This window comes from Acanthopagrus latus, chromosome 15 (assembly GCF_904848185.1).
Source record: "Acanthopagrus latus isolate v.2019 chromosome 15, fAcaLat1.1, whole genome shotgun sequence".
NCBI classification, from domain to species: Eukaryota; Metazoa; Chordata; class Actinopteri; order Spariformes; family Sparidae; genus Acanthopagrus; species Acanthopagrus latus.
In genome coordinates this window covers 27,483,741-27,504,210 of record NC_051053.1, presented here as the reverse complement: position 1 = coordinate 27,504,210, position 20,470 = coordinate 27,483,741, and the positions used below count along the sequence as shown (strand labels likewise).

At 44.4% G+C, this 20,470-nt stretch overlaps 1 protein-coding gene across 1 annotated transcript; it reads right to left on the bottom strand.

Moving 5' to 3' along the window:
• Positions 1–17,997: 17,997 nt before the first annotated feature.
• Positions 17,998–20,132, bottom strand: LOC119033857. The gene is made up of 2 exons (XM_037124420.1): positions 18,695–20,132; positions 17,998–18,539 (listed from the first exon to the last, which is right to left on the bottom strand). The coding sequence occupies exons 1-2, from the start codon at positions 19,208–19,210 to the stop codon at positions 18,084–18,086; spliced, it is 972 nt and encodes a 323-aa protein (XP_036980315.1). The 5' UTR covers positions 19,211–20,132; the 3' UTR covers positions 17,998–18,083.
• Positions 20,133–20,470: the final 338 nt, after the last annotated feature.

Below are 20,470 nucleotides of genomic sequence, written 5' to 3'. Positions count from 1 at the left end.
ACCTTCCAGCATCAGAGCAGATTTAATAAACGTAACACTGAACTCTTCCACTCCGATCTAACGTCTGTTCAGACACATCTGGGGGGATTTACTGTCACCGCTGTTACTTGCCAAAGTTCTGAGCCTTTTTATTGATGTCTTAAAAAAGTAATGGCTGATCATTGTAACGTGTCGATCAAGAGAAACAAGAACAACACAGACTGTTAAAACGATTTGTTTCTTTTGGTTACAGTTCTGTGTTTATGGTCTGGTTTGGTTTCGGCACAAAAAAAGAAACACCTGGTCAGGAAAATATCTTGTTTTGGCTCAAAGCAGCTGGTGTTGTTGTCCTCAACATGAGGCTCTGGTTTTGTTTCCACACACACACTCTATTATTTAGCTTTGCTGCTACTAACACAACATGAAACTTCCCTGATATCTCATCAGAAATATACCATTTTATTGCACACAAGGCTGGAAAAAGGCCTGATATCTCTTCAGACACACTGATGAAAGTTGAAATGCAGCAGATATTTTGTAAGTTTGCAGCTCCACTAACACGGCTGGAAAAAGTCCCGACATCTCGTCTAAAACATCCAGTGGTTTCACACTTACAGATGTTGAACGTAGTCCTGAACAGTGGTCTCTGGCCTTCACCAGCCCCTCAGCTCATATTCAGGTGACGTCAACATGATATGAAACCTTTAATCAACACACACATTTGACAGTATTGGTGGTTTGAGTCATTTTATTGTCGACCGACTGGCTGAACTTGAATTCTTCCTGTGGATCATCCTGTTTTCATTTTCGAACAGTGTGTCAGATGATCCCTGCAGACTCCACTCTGATCCTCAGAGGTGAGTCTGACCTGCAGGACTCGTTAAAGATCGCGCTCCTCGTGCGCTCGCTGTGGGGTTTATTGTAGAAAATGGAAAAATGTGATCAGTGTTTGAAAGTCACCTTCATCCCGAACATAAACCCGCCCTCAGGCGTCCCGCTCACCTCCACCTGCTGGCTGCTGGAGCCACATTCCTCTAACACCTGTAATTTCCTGATGGATCACTGTAAACAGCCTCCCTCTCCCTCCACCCCCACATCTCACTTTTTCATTCCCTCTGCAGTCGGATGGAGGTTTTCTGTTTCTACAGTGAATTCGCTGTTTTTCTTTTCATTGCACGGCACACTCTCATTTCCTTTTCTCATTCTTTTTACATTCCTTTCTCCCGCCTGTTCAGAGGTGAATCCAAAAGATATGTCAGTAAAGAATGAAGGAAATACCATTTCACCGTCAGCGGTGCTGTTCAAGAGACATCTGTCCTTTTACACCAAGTCCAGTTTAACCAAGCAAACTATACAACTTGTTTTATTTTTAAAAAACAATCTCTGTTTATTTTAAATCTGATCTATAACGACAGCTACACAGCCACCAGCTCCACAGACGGCTCGCTGCTGGACTCCCTCAACAGCTTCCCTTCTCGCTTTGACCGCCGGATTTCTCCAGACACTCCCGGCTCCACCAGGGAGGGACGACTCCATTCAGCTGGACCAACACGAGCGTAGAGTCAACACGAGGGAGTACCTGTTACCTGTTCTCCTCCCCGTCCTCTGGGCAGAGATATAGATCAACCAGATCCAAAACAAACAGACTGATGAAAAGTTTCTTCACACAGGCAGTGACAAGCACAACCACCCCTCCCCCGCCACACACACACACACACACACACACACACACACACACACACACACACACACACACTCTCTAAAGACTTTCACACCAGTGTTGTATATATTCTACTACTGTTGTAAATGTAATGCGTAAATGTATTTTTATCCATCTTTTTGTTGTTTTTTTTCTGAAAACAATGACAATAAAAAAATCTATTCTATTCTCTTTTACCTCTCTGACTTCTGGAAGAACTGAAACACACTATCACCTTTAGTAAACTTGGATTTCTATGATTTGAAACATTTGCGACAAAATAGATTAATATTTTAATGCAACAATCTCATGACATGAAACCTTCGACTAGAGAAAACATGACAGAGATGTTGGTTGTTTCATATATTAATTTAAGGGCGGTTACAGTCTCGTCGCTCCACACGGATCACACGTGTCCATCCTTCAGTGACAAACTGATGTACGTCATGATTCATTCACTCAGCCTGTTATCATCACACTTTGTGTTTGATTAACACAAAGAACAAACTTGTGTTATTTGTCTTTTGTTTCAGGTCAAGCTTCAGACTGGAATACAACTTTCTTTGCCTTTCCCATCATGTTTTATTTGGCACGGTCCACCATTACAGAGAAGCCTAAAGTGCAAGGGATTCACAACTTGTAGAAAAAAGATACAGTCGACCAAAACAAGTGAATTTTAGAAGCCACACATTCCAGCATCAGGTAGGGAACCAGTGGTACTGATCACTAAGCCTGAACTGATTCCAGTCCTGTCTTACCTGAAGCATTCATCAAGTGTCATACTATCGTTTCAGTACCAGCCAAGAAATGTGCAGCTGGAGTCACGTGCAGCTCGCGGCCTCGCGCCGGTGAAACATTAATGGAGGTGGGCTGCATCCAGAGAACAAGGATGTGAAAACAGATCCCTCCTGTGCAGCGATGGTAAGGTCACGAAAACAAATCAGAGCCTTGGAGATCTGGAGAGGTTAAACAAAGTCATTCAAGGACAATTTGTTTTATTTCTGACTGTTTATTGGGGCGAGAAACAGACGATTTATAGAGCTGAACAACCTGTGGAAACACAAAAACACGTCTGTGACCCCTCGCATGAAGGGTCAGTGACCGCAACCACCGTATGCACAGTAAGTGTATACTGAAGAGTACGTTTGTAACTCTGAATGAAAGAAAGAACAAACAACTCAGAGTAAAGAAAGGGAAGAAAGACAAAGTCATAACCAGAGACAAAAACCTGGTCATGTTTCTGTCCTTTTAAGGTCGTCAGTGTGCGCATAAAAGTTTTAGGATTGATGTATTTGTGAATAATGATCCTTATCCTGCCAAAACAAGTCCGGTTGCCAACGATACAGAACTTAGATTTACTGGCAACACACTGCTGAATGAATCATTGTTTATCTTTAAATCTACCGACTTACTGAGGTGTGTGATTCAAACTGATGAAGCTAGAGTTCAACACTTGGTTAAGTTTAGCGAACAACAATCCTTGGTTGGGTTTAGGAAAACATGATTTGGGTTTTAAATGAACCCTTTCACAACATTAACCATGTGTTGAGGATAACTTCCCCCATGTGTCTATTTTTCAGGTTGTTTTTTCCTCAAGTTGCAAAACTATGACATTACAAAAAATGAGATTGAAACTTTACATTAAATTTGAAATACACTCAGGGTGTATTTAGGAGTGAAGCAGCTGTCATGTAAAGCTCAGCGAACAGGTTGACACAGGTCAGGAAAAAAAAAAACACAAACAGCTGAAATATTTGTTGCTGTGTTGGGCAGACGAGCTCGAGCAGAAACACGACAAGCAGGTCAGAACACATCGGACTGTCGGAGCTGAAGGAACAGAAGTTATCTGGAGTAAAATAAACAAAGCAGACAGATGCATGTTCCTCATATGATGGACGAGAAATAAGGAAACTGGGTGACGAGGTGGAAGTCGTGCATTTGTATTCGTCCTTTAATAAGTGAACATAAGAAATGTAACACATGTACTTTATATTAAGATACGTGTGTGTGTGTGTGTGTACATGGACTCCAGACACACACACACACACACACACACACACACACACAAGAACTTCCTGTTTGTGTCCTGTTTGACTGGCCGAGTGTATCATGTCTCTTTCATGCATGTTGTTTAAGTTGAAGAGTGAAAAGTTCATCAGATTAGACCGGCTGTTTCTCCGACACGTGAGCCCACAGATAAGCAGTCGGTACAGGTGGTTTTGTTTCAGTGTGTTTTCTGTGTTTGATTAGTTATCCTGGTCGTCCCGTATCGATCCTCAGGGGATCCACGATGAGGTCAGAGTCTGAGCAGGTATTTTATGTCACAGGATGTTATTTCTAATTATTATCTTTTTTCTGTTTTGGGTTGTCGAAGATATTCCAGTTGTTTTTTTTCTTCCCTGTGACTGATTTTGAAGCAGGTCCAGATGTGTCCAGTGGTGCAGCTGATGTACAGGTGTACAGGTCTCCTGTAAAGAGACGTTATGATGCTGGGTTTGCTCTTCAGAGGCGTGTAGCCATATTTTTTCAGTCATGGACAAAATAAAATGAAAATTGTTGACAGTAATTCATCTCGAGTTCTGTTCCCTGCCAGAGTGCAACTGGAGAACAATGAGGACAGTGAAAAAGTCTCAGAATCTCTATGAGATCTTATTATTTCCTCTGTCTGAACAGAGCGCCTATAGAAGCACTTTGAACGCTCTGTGTTTGAAATGTCAAACAACAAATAAAGCTGCCTCGCCTTGAACAAACCCTGGAGTAGAAGGAACTTGTTGCAGTTGAGCGGCTGTGTTTTGTTGGTCATTATTCAAAGTGTACAAAGTTAACCCCACTTGTTTCTGGTTTTCAGACCATCCATCTGTCAGGGAGCTTTGTCATCATCATCACTGCGGTCAGACCTTCAATCACAGAGACGCTGATAACCTGCACTCACCTGTATGAACCCAAACACATCAGCACATGCTTTAATGTCCACACACACACACACACACACACACACACACACACACACACGGATAACTAAAGGTAAAAGGTGATTGTATTCTGCGTGACAACAGCCGAGGCGGTGACAGTTTTCACCTGGAAGGATGTAAATAATCTCTGCTGCTCTGTCGTCATCGTACGAGCGGTGACTGGTACATTTCTGCTGCACGGTCGATGGAGATGAGTCACGCAGCTCTCGCTCCATGAACTCATCCAGAAAGGTTTAACAGGAATTAGTATCTCTTCTTCTTCTTCTTCTTATTATTATTATTATCCATCTTATCCAACAGCCTTCGGGCTCCTGTGACAGACTTTGTGTCATTTATGTGAGAACATGTATTACACAATAAAGCTGTTGCAGATCAAGGAGGCACAGAGGAGTGTGAGAGTAAACGCGTGATCTTTATAGAGTTACATATGCACCGCACATATAAATACACTGGACATAAAACACAAATATAAGGATATGATTTGTGAGGACACGTCTGTCTTCGCACAAACGTTCTGCTCTGTCCTGAGCAGGAGGAGTCTAACGGTGGTTTACCAGGACGGAAATAGTTTGTGTGCAGTCGACGTTGGTCTGCAGAGCTGCTCGCTGTCACACAGAGTCTGTATCTGAGCTGGAAGAGGTTCACCGGGGTCGTCTGTACATGACACAGCCATGCAGGCATGTACGTAGAGTCGGACATGAGCCAGAAATACACATGAAGACATGCATGCATGCACGCAGAGCAAACACTATAATTAGCACGAAGTCATGAGTCATGTAATCAGCTGTGGTGCCAGGAGACAAAGTAAGGTGGAGTCCAAAATGTGCCACACAAGTCTTTCTACCATGACATACTCTTATAGATGTTATATACAGTACATGTTCTCCTTATAACTTACATTAACAAGTAGAATACATATATAAAAACGTCTCACAACGGTAAGATGTGACTGTTCTGGGCGTGAAAAGCAAAATGATCCAGAGAGGAATCAGAGCTCACTGCAGGGCAGGACAGCTCGGCAGTGTCTGGTTGATGTTGTGGCCGTGTTGGATCGTCCACGGTGATGATGAGCTGCCAGAAATAGTTTTACTAAATTCCAAAGTTTGCACTGCGGCGTTGTGTCTCTTTGTCTGACAGTGGTTTCAGTCTGCAGGGACAAGGATGAGGGTGATTAAGACACAATGACCTAAAAATAAAGAAACTCTCATTATAAGAGTAAAACAAACATATGCTCATTTTCCAAAAACTACACAATCCTTCACTCACAGCTGCAGCACAAAGCACAAACGCTGTCCACATCCAGCCAACAGACACATTAACACAGCCGTGTGTCCATGTGCTCAGGTGCTGAAAAAATACCAACCAGCAAACAAAGAAGTGCTTGTTTCCATGTTACCACTGCAGGCTCAGTCACACACACACACACACACACACACACACACACACCGAGATCTTAACAACTGCTGGGAACTGATTCTGTTTTAGGGAAACGCCTCCGGTTTAAGTCTTTATCTTTCAGAGAGTCACGCTCTATTCGAGGCCAGCAGGAAGGTGGAGGATCTGCGGATCAGTCCAGATGTTCTGGCGGATTAGCAGGGCTGCATTTGACCACGACACCAAATTTGGGTACAAACTGCTGTTTCAGGCACCAGTTTTAGCTCCCGCAGGACTAAATGAAACCTTCGGCCAGATTTGAAACCGTGCTGGGAACTTTCCTGGCTGGGCGCTGCATCACACGTGATGACAGAGTTCTGTATCTGGTTTATGGGGAGACGTGATTGGCTCTGGCTTTCACTGGTACCAGAGGAAATCTAACTCTCTTTGTTTGCCTCTGCCCGTGTGAACACAGTAGAATGCATTTATGGCTCACAGAGGTTAATGAGAGCGGCCCAGCTCCACCTCAGCATCTGATAAAAACCTCTCAGCTCACCGGAGTGGAGCATTGCTGCCCGGCAGCAAACGGCTCCTCGCAGAGTTTCTTTATAGACGTTTGCTTACATAATGCAGTGAAAAAGAATGTGTAATGGCATCCTGTGTTTATTAAAGCGCTGACGTCAGCCAGTCAGCAGCACTTTATTAAAGGGAATAAACAGAGACGGCTGCCTGGGAGACATTAAAGTGTGCTGCTGCTTCTGGTTCTGCAAAGGAACAAAAGCAGAACTATACGTGCCGCGTCTGCACCATGAAACTTCTCCGTCCCTGTGGCTCTTGAGTGCTAACGAGCTAACTGCGACCCACAGGAGCATCACATGTATTATTAGCTGGTGGACCTTTGGAACTGAACCTCTCAGTAATGAGGAGTGCGACGTCAACACAGCCCTGTTCAAACTCATTTAGTAATAAACTTTAATAACCGTGGCGTCAGGAAAAGGCCACTGCTAACCGTCACCGTGCAGTTATTACGCTGAGATTAGATGTGTGTTGGTTATTGTTCCGATCGTTCGGTCAGCTGATCATCTGATGGTCAACTACCTCTGATGTTTTTCTCTCTTATCTGCAGCTCAGCTCACGTGTTGAGGTGAGGTGACCACCTGTCAATCAAACGATGCAATCTGAAGGCCCTGGATGGGTCAATGTCAAGGTCAGAGGTCAGCGTTTCCTCTCAGGTGAGCGGAGCGGAGTCAACACTGGATCATGTGACTCAACTGATCTGTTAGTCCAAATCAACAGGAGGATGAGGAGGAGTCCTCTTCATAAAGTGTGCAAACAAATCTCCACCACACACCAGATTTCCAGAACCATCTCAGTGTTTTTACATGTTGAAGTCCTCTTACTATCTTTACATTTGGCTTGAAAGAGAAAGATAAAGCTCAGAGTTAAACCTGTTTAAGATTAAATGTTAACCAGTTGCTGAGCCTGATGACCAGATGGATGACATGGTGAGCATCAACTCAACAAGATATATCAAATGTTTAAACCCAGAAAAATCCACGTTTAGTTTTAAGGATATTTGACCCAGAAGTCAGCGAGTGAAACTTAAATACATGCAGTATTTTCAGTATCATCCAAAAATACACAAACATATGAAACTGCATGTGTTTTCTTACCCAGCAGTGAAACTGAAGCTACAGTCACTCTTCACTAGTTGAAACACTTTTGATGAACTCAAGAAGCTTTTTCACCTCGAGAAACATTTTTATCTGCAGTTCAGACTCAAAGATCTCCAGAAACAGTTTGAGTGAATATCATAAGATGTTGTTTGATGTTCTTGGTGCCGGTGGAGGAACGTTTGGGGACCCTCTGACTTTTCCTCTTAGCTGTTAGAAAAACATCTCAGAACTTGGTGCTGATATCCACATAACTTCCGTGATCTCCTGACTTTCTCTCTCGCACCATCATTCAGTCCAAATCCAGTCAAAACTCACGAGCTTTCCCCTCAGCAGTGAGCTGGTAAGATGATAAACCTTCTACACGTTGCGTACAGTGGAACAGTGAACATGTTGGCGTGGCTGTAAACTCCTCGTCTTTAATTGTCACAGTGACACGGCGCTGCGACGACATGCAGCAGTGAGAGATAATAAGAGGTGAAGAGACTGTCGACAGGCTGCAGATAAAGATAATATCACAACTTCAAGGGTTCCTGTCTTCACAGCTGAACTATCTGGAGTTCACTTCATTTCCAAGAATCTTTGTCAGTCTTATCTGTTGCAGGTCATCTCATTCATGATGATAATAACAGGAGCTGCTCAGGTCAAACGCCCACTTTAGAAGGTCGATGATTAATCTGTGTGCCGTTATCAGCGGCTCGGGCCTCAGGGACGAGGTGAATGTGAATGTTACTGAGAGAACCAGAAGATTTAAAACCTTCCTGCATGGACGGCGAGACACCGAGTGGATGAACTCCACATCAGTGCAGTGTGAGCTGCTGGTGTGTTGATGTTCTGACTGGTTTACACAGGAATGTTTCACTCACTGAGTTTGCAAACCGACCTTTTATACTGAGAATGACACGACGGGTCTGATAGCTGCATGTTCTCAACCTTTACAAAGCATCTTTGTTCTTTACTCCGCTGATCCACGTCGAGGAAAACATCCAAAGTCTTCAAATTCTTTGGCGAAGCTTCAAAAAGTGACGCGCTGACGAGCCAGCAGCGAGGTTTTCCTGACGTTTTTATTAACGTTCATCATCGATGTCACAGTGAGATGATCACACACGTGTATCGTCTTTTTATTGAGACATCATTCTGCTCGTCAGTGAGTTGAGCATCAGAGCTCTCGCTCATCTATGAAATCGATCTCTGCAGTGACTTTGTTAAACATAGACACTGTCGCCTGGCTAACATTCTCTGGATCTATTAAAACGCAGCGGCCGACACCTGCAGTTCACCCTGCACATCCTCATGTGTCCTCAGTCTGTCAGCTGGGGTCACGTTTAGGAATGAAGAGCAGCTATTCCTGCTGAGCACCAGCAGCTGACTGGGTTTTCTGCAGGTGTGTGCAACTGTAACGCGATTCCCCCACGAGCGCCGCCACGCCGAGTCCACGCTGTGAGAGCGTGATCAGCCGGAGAGGAGGAGGAGGGTTAACGAGAGAGTGGTGAGGGACGACAGAGAGAGAAAGGAAGGAGCAGAGACGAGCAGGGGAAGGAGGAGGAGGACGAGGAGGAGCCAGGAGCCAAAAGTCCTGAGAGTCAACCACATAGTTCACCGAGTTCACTGTTAACTGTCAAATAGATCTACATGATATATACACTTGACATTTTGTGCAACAGTATAGTCAGCTATCGTCTTTACAGTGCGTTCAAGTGCAGCATTTTGACCGAGACACAAGAAACGCGAGTCAGTGAAGTGTCTCTGAAGTGTTACCAAGAGTTTCCTCAGACACGTCGAACTGACATCAAGTTAATACAGTTCACCCAAAATACAACCAAACATTATTTCAAAAAACCCAGAGGGCAGCTGTGTTCATCAGGACAATATCAGAAGATCCCAAAAACTAAATGAAATGAATGGAATCTGGTCTGCACACATGTTGGTGGTGTAAGTGATCTTTATAAATGATGTTTATAGAAAAGTACAGGTACAAGAAATGTGGAAGCGTCACTGCAACGCTTTGAGTCAGAAAGTTTGTTCAGAAGAGATTTTCAAAAGAGAAGAAGTGTTTATTAAGGGCAAAATCATTTAGTAGATAAACCTGTTAATGAAATATTGTACACTTGTGTTTTACAGGTCAGCTTTGAGCCCGAGTCAGGAGGACGGACTCATTTATAGCAAAGTCATTTTAATAAAAAAAATGAAAAAAACAAGTTATGAAACAAGGTCTTTGCTCACTGACCTGTTGGTCTATTATAAAAAGTTTATTTCTACAATATTTTGCTTAAACTCTGTAAATGGTCTTTAAGAAGCCAATTTGTCATCATGAGAACATAAAAATGTGTCTTTACTGCATGAAAAGGCAAAGAAATCTGGGTCTGGAAACCAAACAGGGAAAGTGCAGGAATGGATGGTGGTGGCTGGGAGGAAAAAAAAATAAAAAACCCTTAAATAGCGTCCGGCTGCAGGCATCTGAGGTAAAAGCATCCATTAGCACTGGTGATGCACGTGCAGGAGGCCGGCTCAGCGTCCTGCAGCCTGAGAGACGACGGTAATGGGGACTTGTTGTGTCTGCTGTCAGAGACCAGAATCCACGTGAGTCCGGACATCAGAGAGACGAGACAAAGAGCCTCCTCATCAAACACACACACACACACACACACACACACACACACACACACACACACACAGTCCTCTGTAATGTTCCATCCGTGCGTAAACATGCTGAAATACAACAACATATCACACACAACACAACACAAAGCTCCATGCAGATAATTGTGTGTCGTTTATCTGCACACTGGTTTTCAGAAGCATGTCAGCCATGTTTAAGGAAACTGTGTGTGTGTTGAACATATAAATCCACACATAACAGGAGCTGTGATAGATGGTTCTGTTGTGTCCTGACCCATCGTACAGACAGCCGACATGAGCTAAACAAACAAGTGAACAGTTGTCACAGTCTTATGACACACAAACACGCGCACACACACACACACACCCTCCTCTAACGAGCAGCAAGGCATTTACACTTTCACACACATGAACACACTCATTTATAGACTCTCTGTGGCCGCTCATGAATAGAAACAAACACACGGCATACAGGTGAAAGGTGAACAGTCACCACACACACACACACTCACACACACACACACACACAGACACACACAGACAAGAGGTCATTGTCTCTGAAGACTCAGAGGTCAAAGGTCATCTGTCAGATGAGGCAGTAAAGAGCGCTGACATGCTGCTGGAGGCCTGTTGGTACGCATGAGCTTAAACATGCCAATGATGCTACAGGCCTCCATTTTGTGCCCGTCAGACCATTTTAAGAGAGTTACATGTGAAGAAATCCAGTCATGAGAATAAATGTTAGCTAAGTCCATCTCTGCTAAACCTCGGATAAGATCAAGCTGTAAGTTTCTTTACGTTCAGTTTTCCTTCTCTCGTGTTGCAGCTCTGCTCTGGTTAGGTTGAGGAACAACAAACACTGAGTCAGCGTCAGGAAAACATCATAGTTTGGACATTTCCAGACAGGTTTTTGTGACAAACAGATGTATTTTAAAGTAGAGGTCTCCTTAAAAACATCTGGTTTTGTTGCAACAAACACAGCTAAAGGAGAAACCTGGCTGAGAAGATCTTCAGCTCTCCTGACAGAAACACCACCGATGTCCATGTCAGTACGGTACGTAGACTTTACCAAGTAACAAGTTTGTGGTTTTGCAGAAACTTGGCTGTGTAAAGACTCTCGTGTCTTTGTTTTAAGTTGAGTGATGTTTCTGTGACGTCTTTAGCTTCGTAGCTTTAAAGCCGGAAGCTGTCGGTCGTGTCAGCATTGGTAAAAATATCCAACATGTGGCAACCAGCTAACTAACTGTCAAACAGGTGAATATCGGTGCAGGTCATTCACCTCACTGCGATTGTTCTGAGGTTTCCATTTACTGAGCAGGTGCAGAGGAAGGTTGCATTGATTAAGGGGTGTTGAAAGTCACACAACACGCCGCCGACACACGAGTCCAGAACAAAATGTAACAGGAAGCCTCGTGCAGAACACAGCAGTGAAGGAAACTGGAGGACAGGAACACGTTAGATCCAGCAAAGATAATTAGTTTAATATGTTTATTAATTATTCTCATTGCTTCCTCTCACCACTTACATATAAAATCTAATCTTAGGTGGCAAAGTTTTATTTTTCAGACCAGCACTCCTCACAAGCTGCTGGTTCTCTTCTCTGCCCTCATCAGACACAGTGAGACTCAGTGAGAGGCACTAAAAATACTGCAAGTCTTCCTCTTCAAGTGATGCATGTGACACACAGCTCCCTATAGGTTATGATAGGTATGATATACAGCCCAATGTCCACTGAGGACAGAAGATATTCACCATCATGTCGTGATAAACGTGGGTGCAGCATGTTCAGACAGCTCAAACAGGTGGACGGCAGAGAGATGGAGTGTGTGACGGGTCACGTTAGCTGGAATAAAAGCCCCATGTGAGGTAAAGGCCGAACACTGTATATAACACTGCAGAGAGGGTGAAGCATGCGGGGGGGAGGGAGATGAAAGTGTTAGAGAGGTGAAAGATTGGAGAGGGAGCTATAAGAGCTGAGGACAGACATATGTTCAGATATGAATCACAGCCGAGTCCTCAGCTGACTGTGAATGTCACAGACCGAGGGAACACGAGGTCATCGCTGGTCCAAAGTCCACAAATCCACTGGATTTATTCATATCAGTGCAGGTTCTGGTGCGACTGTTCCCATGTGTGCATGCTGTAGGGACAGATAAGGACTCTGCCTGTCTCCATCTTACGTCTGTTGAACGATTTCCATCAGAAGCTCGTGGACGTGCCTCATTATTCTAAATGACTTAAGCATTAATATAAAAATAGTAATAATAAACATTTGTGCAACAGAGAAGCTTAAGTTGAAGGTTTAAACTGTTTCATTCTTGTGTTCTGCAAACAAACACACAACTGGACTGTGTATCTTTGTGTTGTCTCACAGTAAAACACTGTAGGACAAAATGTACATGTTGACACTGCAGGATGAAGCTGATTGGCTGAGACTTAATGTTGCACCCTGTGGCCCGGGTGAGAGTGCTGCACTGTGGAAACTGTCCGGGCTCCGGTCCAGCACCAGGGCTTTAATGGACCTCAGACGGATACATTCACAGAGCAGAGCGAGCAGCACAGGCAGCTGTTTATAACACTGCTTTACAAAGTTATACTGTCAGCGCTTTTCATTTTTCATCCGTATTTACCAAAGAGAACTGAAATACATGTAAGTTGATGTACAGAAGAGGAAGCAGAACATGTTTCATACAAACACACACACACACTACTGGAAGTAGACACAGTAGACATGAATGAGAGAACTGCAGATGTGGATTTCTCTCTCGTATGATTCAAAGTTCAGGATTGAAGTGGTTGGTTTAGAGGTGAGAGGCTCCGATATGAAATGACTGACCTGAGTAATATTTGACCAGAGTGATGAAGAAAGCAGAAAGGAGAGGCCAGTTTGCCAGTGTGAGAGATGAACAGAGGGCCTCTGGAGGGGATGTTTGCTTAGCTCGTCTCATACGTCTGTACGAACCCATCCGGGACCAAGTGTGAGTTTAGTTAAAGGAGGTCGACAGGGCTGGTCAGTCCTGCTGCAGCTGAGGTGAAAGATGAGAGAATCAGAGGAGAGAAAGGAAATGTCTGAGATGGTCAGATAGCCGGACAGTTGGCACCTTGCGTGGCGGCCTCCGCCATCAGCCTGTGAATGTAACTTGGCCAATAATGTCACAAAGCCATGCAAAGGCTCCTCCAGATGCTCCTCCAGATGTTCCTCCAGATACAGCCCACAGATGCTCCTTCTTTTCCCTGTTTCTGGAGGATGCACCACTGCGATCCTTCATGGCCTCACATATCCCAAGATACTTTGAGAGCCCAAAAAATAAGAAAGATAGAGAGAAAATGGCGACATCACGTGGTGTAGATCGTCACTTTTGGCCGGCCTGAGCGGCAGAAACTTACTGACTTAAGGGTAAAACATCTGGTGATGCAACCAGGAAATGTTCCAATGGCTGACGCTGTTAACGAGGTCTCTGAAGGACTCGCCTTCAAAAACCACAAAGACCGGGTCCTTCAGAGGACGCAGACCCTGAAGTGAGATACAGAGTGTGTGAATGGGCGCTTTGAGTGGTCAGTAGACTGGAGAAGCGCGACAGAAATGCAACACCATTTCCAGAGAGTTTTTCAGGCGAGGTGTCAGGCAGGTGGTGGTGAGGCTGCAGGCTGCAGTCAGGTGGGACGATGGGTAGAGTCCTCCACGGTACGTTCTCTGGTTGAGCTGCTGCAGAGCTCCTGGGAGGCAAAGAGGATGTTGTAGGTATAAAAAGCTTCGACCTGTAAGTGACAGGTGATCGTGTTCTGACCTGCAGTCGGGGAAGTCAGAAAACATGGTGTCTCTAGAGAGAGAAGGAAAAAGACAGTTCAACTGAGATCTTAGCTTAGCCTGGAAATCTTTAAGTCTGTCACGTGGTGGAACACTTGCTGAGGAGGGCCAACGAGCTGCAACTTCAGAAAACAAGCACATAAAAATACCTTTTTGTCAGTTTGCCCTGCAAATAATCTGATAAATTACCTCTAGTGATGATAATCAAAATGAACTGCCAACTGTAATACTATGGTGAGGTTATTAATGAGTCAGCATACTGTGAGTTAAAGCTTTTACTTCTCAGTTCTGCCCCACTTTGTGTTTCTGGACTTTATTTTAGAGTCTGACTGTCAGTCGTCTGAGCAAACAGACTGCGCAAGGACAGAGAGGGACTCTGTGTTCTGTCCAATCAGGGCTTTTTGCTGTGACCCGGTTAGAACGCATTGGTTCCTGCGCAGCACTGATCTGGGTTTGGTACAAACAACTCCATATATGATGAACAGTGTGAGATCTGTTGCAGTCCAGCATGGAGCCCTGTGAGCCCTGCTGCCGACACCACGCCTCCTCAGCCGGGCTCACAGACTGAAAACTGAAGCAGAGCAGATTCCTCCACTGATGAAATCTTCCTCCACATACAGTACGAGTGTTTCCTGTTTCCACACCTCACACCAGAGTCACATACAGAAGAGATGCAGCACCAGAACTCTGATTAATTCTGACTAATGCAAAAACCTGCCCCACTGAACTCAATACTGGAAGCGGAACTGACCGCTCAGTTCAGTGGAACAAGCCTCAGCCTGTTATGTAAGACACACACACACACACACACACACACACACACACACACACACACACACACACACAGGGGAACATGACTGCAGGGAGTTACTTTTTAAAGATCATCATTAAAACAGCGATTTCCTGTCTTCACAATAATTACATGACTGGAGTCTGTCCAAACATAAATGGACTTTATTTACTTTTATGTTGCACTTTTTTGCCTACTGACCCACTCGAAGTGTGTCATACACACTTTGATACACTGATATCGATAATATCATGACAGCAATATCGAGAACGTTCAATTCATTGATTTTAATACCCAAAGAATTCAAACTTTGCAGGCAGAAGCAGCAGCAGCTGTGGAGACTTCTTATCTGATGCACCCCCACATTTTAACAGAGACGTCAGTGCTTCTTGCTTCAAAAAGTCCCAGTTACTTCACTGAGATGCTACTTTCTGCAGGGGTTAAGTCTATTTTAATGCTCACCGTCACCTGATTTGAGTCACGTCCTGTTTATCTGCCGCGGAGTGATAACACCAAAACTGCCAACGTTTATGTGAGTGATGCAATGTTGGGAAAAAAAAAGGCTGCGGTTGAGCAAAAAGGCAGCGGCAGAGAGAAGAGAGAGGAAGGCACGTACACACCTGGAGTGTATTTATTTATTGGTTATGTAAAGCACACACACACACACACACACACACACACACACACACACACACAGACCAGCACAACCTGTGAGTTTAGTCAAGTCAAAGTTTAATACTTGTTGACTGTGGCAAAAATACAACACAAAAAGGAAGAGCAACGTGAGATTGCATGCTGGGTAACATGTGGGCTTGAAGGTTCTGGCATCAAACTGAACTCTTGGCTCGGGTTTGAGTCCCATCTGTTCGGTCATTGGTTCCATTTCACTGTTTTTCCCTCTGCACGGAAAAAAAGTCACATCTGACACGACTACTGATGAAACATAATAATAATAATAATAATACAAACTTCTGTCTTCTAATCATCATTTGTTACCCACGTTACTTTGTCTGATGTGTTAATATCAGTTGTCACTGTGCATTGGTGTCACTGAAAAGGGAAAATGACTGTGACCTAAAGCAGAACTTCCCTCGGGGCCGTCGGTGACATGGAGGTGTTACACAAACCATTTCACAAGAACCAGCAGAGCAGCTGGGATTTCTCCCGATATGTCGCATGACCAATGAATACCTGCATACTGTCCTACTTTCTAATTTGAGAAATGCCACACAAACGAAGCACCAACAGAGAGAACGAGGCAGGTGAGGATGGGACCAGGTGAGTCCCACATGGAGCCCCTCTGGGAGTCACAGCAGCTTGTGGGAAGTGTGCAGGTAAAGTCACGTTACATCAAGAAGTAAAACGTAGAAGTGTTGGTATCTCTAACTCCGGGTGAAACCAAGGGAAATAATGGCCGCTGGTGTTTTACAGTACCCAGAGGCCGTATGCAGAGGATGCCACTGGTTCCTGTGGGGTTATTTTAGCTGCCAGCATTTCTCAGAAGTTATAAAAGGTCAACATCCACAGGTCGGGAGGATCAGAGCGGTAAATTTAGGCTGCCAAAGATTGACGTCACAACCACAAGGAATGTCTGTATGACCTGCAAGAAATGTTGGACATGTGGGGAGGGGGACACACACACTGGACTTCAGCCTGCCGGCTGGTTTAAATCATCAGTCGAGTGTTAATGTCTTGGTTTAGTTTGGCTTTATAAAACTGTGTTTGTCACACGAGACCATGAGATGAAGAAACAAGTGTATCCATCTGATGCTGGCTGGAGGGGGCGGGGCTTGGTGGTGCTGTGGTTGGCACCGTTGCCTCACATGAAGGTCCTGGGTTCAGTTTCTGGGTTGGCATCTTCTCCACATCCTCCCACAGTCTTACCACATGCGAGTTGGTCAACTGGTTACTCTAGATTTGCTGAACGGTTGTTTGTCTCTACATGTCGGCTCCTGTGATGAACTAACAGTCCTGATGTTAGCTGGGATGAGCTCAGAAACCCAGAGACCAAACACAGGACGAGCATTTCCACAAAATGGTTAGGATGTGTAGAAGTAGCATCCAACCTGCTCAAGGACACGTCAGCAGTTTTTGTTTTTATTCATAAACACCAGAAACACAGCGGCGCTGATGTCAACGTTAACGTCTTTCAAGAGAACAAGTCGAATTCATATCAACAGCCTCCAAACAACTGAGCTCATAAGATTCAGTTTAGCGTAATTATAAAAACATCTGAAGAAATGGAGGCAATGTGCAATGTTTTCTTCTCTGAAGTGACGAGATAATGTCTGCTGAGGGGAAGTGAGGCAAGTTTAAACTGCCCTGGTGCGTCTTTACAGTCTGAGCGGTGACACACCCGCCTTCTCTGCTTCTTTAATGGTGATGAGGTTAAAATAAAACAGTTCCCCTTTAACCACGTCATACTGTACTCGCTCCTGATACCAGCCGGATAAATACACGTTTTTGTTCGTCAAAATAAAGGAGTAATTCTCAGAGAAATTGATGAAAAATGTTAACAAAAAGGCCTTAATTCACAATGTCAGCAGTCTTGGATCCATCGCTTTATCTGAACCCACACCAGAATTCAATGGGCTCGATTCTGGGCCGAGACTCATCCTCTAACCAAGACTGGCATGAATCTGTTGTGTAGTTTTTGTGTGTTATCATCCTGAAAAAAAAATGGACACTGCGGCAAACTTCTGAAACAAATACTTAGCTTGTGTAATTAATAATACATTTTATTACTTAGATAATGCTTTTCATAGAACTTAGAGACACTTTAAATGATTCAAAAAAGAAAACATGAAATTACAATGTTCTGTTGTGGCACAAAGACGCTGGAGGACAGCAGAGATGTGAGCAGGTGAAAGTTCTGGATGTACAAGTTTATTTTAGACTTTGGATGATTTATTATAAAGAATGCAGCAGTAATACACAAAAGTGTGTGTGTGTGTTTTTCCTCTGACCTGAAGCCTGTGATGTACAGCTGAGAGCTGCCATTTAATGTTTAATGATCATCTGATGACCTCTCTGCTTCTATCAGCTGATGGAGGGAACAAACACGAACATATCAAACAGGAACACTGAGTCTACAGAATATGGAGGAACACCAAGTCTCTGGTGTACATTTACAGGGTCACATCCAGCAGTCACACAGTGTGAGCTGCCATCAGTTCAGGACCTTGAGATGCAGAACAGTCACGTTATCTGGACGTGGTGACACCATGTTCTGATCTGGATTCATCACAGCACTTTTATTTTGTCGTACTCCAGTTACATTTCCATTTCTCGTTGGAAAGTCCTCTTCAACATCTGCACCTGAGCAGCTGGACTGAGGGGTGAGAGCGTGAGAGGCAGCTACAGAATAAAGACAGACTGTCAAAATCAAATTACCTAATTTTCCCCCGGCTGAATTAAAAATAACGTCAGACCGGACCAGACTGAGCTGGAGGCTTTTGTCGTTCACCCAGTTTGTTTGTTTGTTCGGACGTGAAAAGTTCAGAGATGTAACATCGTGTCCCAGCTGCAGGCTGGCGTCCAATGAGACACGAGGTGGGAAGCTCAGTGTGGAACAGCTCCACCGGTGCATCACTGCCGGACAAGCTGGAGCGACACTGAGGAGTTCCTGTGGGATTTGCAGAATCAGGTGTGATCACAATCATACATGTTGTTACAACATTTAACTACTAACAGACGAAAGGTTCGAGTTCCCAGCTGGAGGGTTAGAAGACATAGGAGAGATATGTGAACTGGCATCAACATGGAGGGTTTTAATCTAACCGGATGTTTTGATGATGTTTCGGTGTCTGATTTCCAAAAATAGTGGCAGACGGCCGGAGCTGCAACAGAGTAGATACGAGGAGCCAGCGGAGCTGAACACAGTGCTGCCGTGGTGGACCGAACACGGACCGAACACGGACCGAACACGGACCCGAACATGGACCCGAACACGGACCTGGTGGAATTTGGGGGTAAATCTCTCTTTTCAGACAGTTTTGTCACTTTTTGACCTTTCTGTGTTTTATTTCTCCTGTTTCTCATCTCTTGTTTGTTAGCTGAGTTTACGCAGCTTGTTAAAGGTTCAGGGAGGGGAGTTCTTGGTCCTACAGGCTGGATCCTTTTTGTTCTGGTCTCCAGACTTTCAGAGCTTTGCTTGATAAATTCTGGTTTTATCTGTGAATAAAGTCCTTTTCCTTTTAAACCCGTCCTTAGGTTTGGCGTTCTCTTTGCATGTTGCCGGTCACCAGGTTGAGCCAACTGTTTTGTTGTTACCGAAACAAAATTAAACGACAACATACTTGTTTTGTAATTCTCTGATGGATTGACACATACGAGTGTGTTTGTCTTTGTTGCTCTGTAATGTCACCTGACTTCCTCCTTTGCTCCAGGCATAATCATGAAGTCTTTGTCACTCGAATGCAAACACATTGCATATTGATTGATTCTGTCATACTGTCTCCTGCTCAACAGCCACAGTGTGCCTGAGCCATATACTGATCACATCACCTCCCCTGACACCAGCACAGATTATGTTCACAGCTGGGTACTTTACATATCGCTGATGTTGTTTACATGGAGGGAAGTGAGTCAGATGACTTCTGGCTGGCACCTCATGGACATACTGAAGATACTGGATATCCACAGCAGACAGACAGATGGAATGATGGCCAGGAAGCGAGCGGTCACGGAGGAGGAAGAGAATTCAGAGGAGAGGATAATCAGCTCATATTCTGTCTTCTGCTTCAAATTATTCCAGGCGTTTGGCATCGATGGCAAACATTTTTTTCCTTATTACACTTAACTTTGATGGTGCTGAGAAAGAGATGAGGGGCTTAGCAGGGCTTCGTAATGAGAACCTGTGCAGAGGACCGAGCGCTGAGGTCACTGTGAGCAGGAGTCAGCTGAGGGTTCGACGTGACCCGACGGCCTCTCGCAGGTTGTAATGTGCCTTTAAAAGCTGCTACATGTCACATCAACAAAAAAGGAAATCAGTCTTGCGTTGCCATATCTCCACAGCGCTGTGTCAGCACTGGCTGCTTTGCATTCTGGTTCTCTAAACCAATCACAGAGGTCTTTGGGGGCGTGGCCAGGGATGGTCCCCCTGCGAGACGGTGTTGGGGGGGATTTGTTTTGCACATGTCGAGAGGAGTCCTGGCACTGAAATGACAAAGGCAAACCTAAGTGACGTCCAAGTTTGACATGTGGCATATCGTTCATATTTTACACTCATGAGCCAGACGACTGGAGTCAGAGTCATCAAAGACATTAGACATCTTTGCAGCATCAAAACCAGCTGGTTTTTTTTTTAAATTAAACCGGGAGAGTTTCAACGTTTCCATTGGTTTTTGTAGCAACCAGCTACTTTTCAGCCAAACCATTATGTTTTCCTACCCAAGTAGTTTCTGAGCCTAAAACTAACCAGAGCACAAGAGAATGCAACTTAAAACAAACGGAAAGGCGCAAAAGAAAAAAGATTATCCTCATGTTTTCTGCAACATTTCTGGTGATTGTGTTGCCAAACTCAGCCTGCAGGTTGTTCGCTCGGAGGTGGTGGTT

Bases quoted from the DNA above. Each gene is read 5' to 3' on its own strand.
- LOC119033857 (XM_037124420.1), bottom strand. From the start codon at position 19,210: ATGTTGTCGTTTAATTTTGTTTCGGTAACAACAAAACAGTTGGCTCAA. The intron at 18,540-18,694 runs GTTAGATTAAAA...CAAATCCCACAG, and splicing joins AAACATCATCAAAACATCCG to GAACTCCTCAGTGTCGCTCC.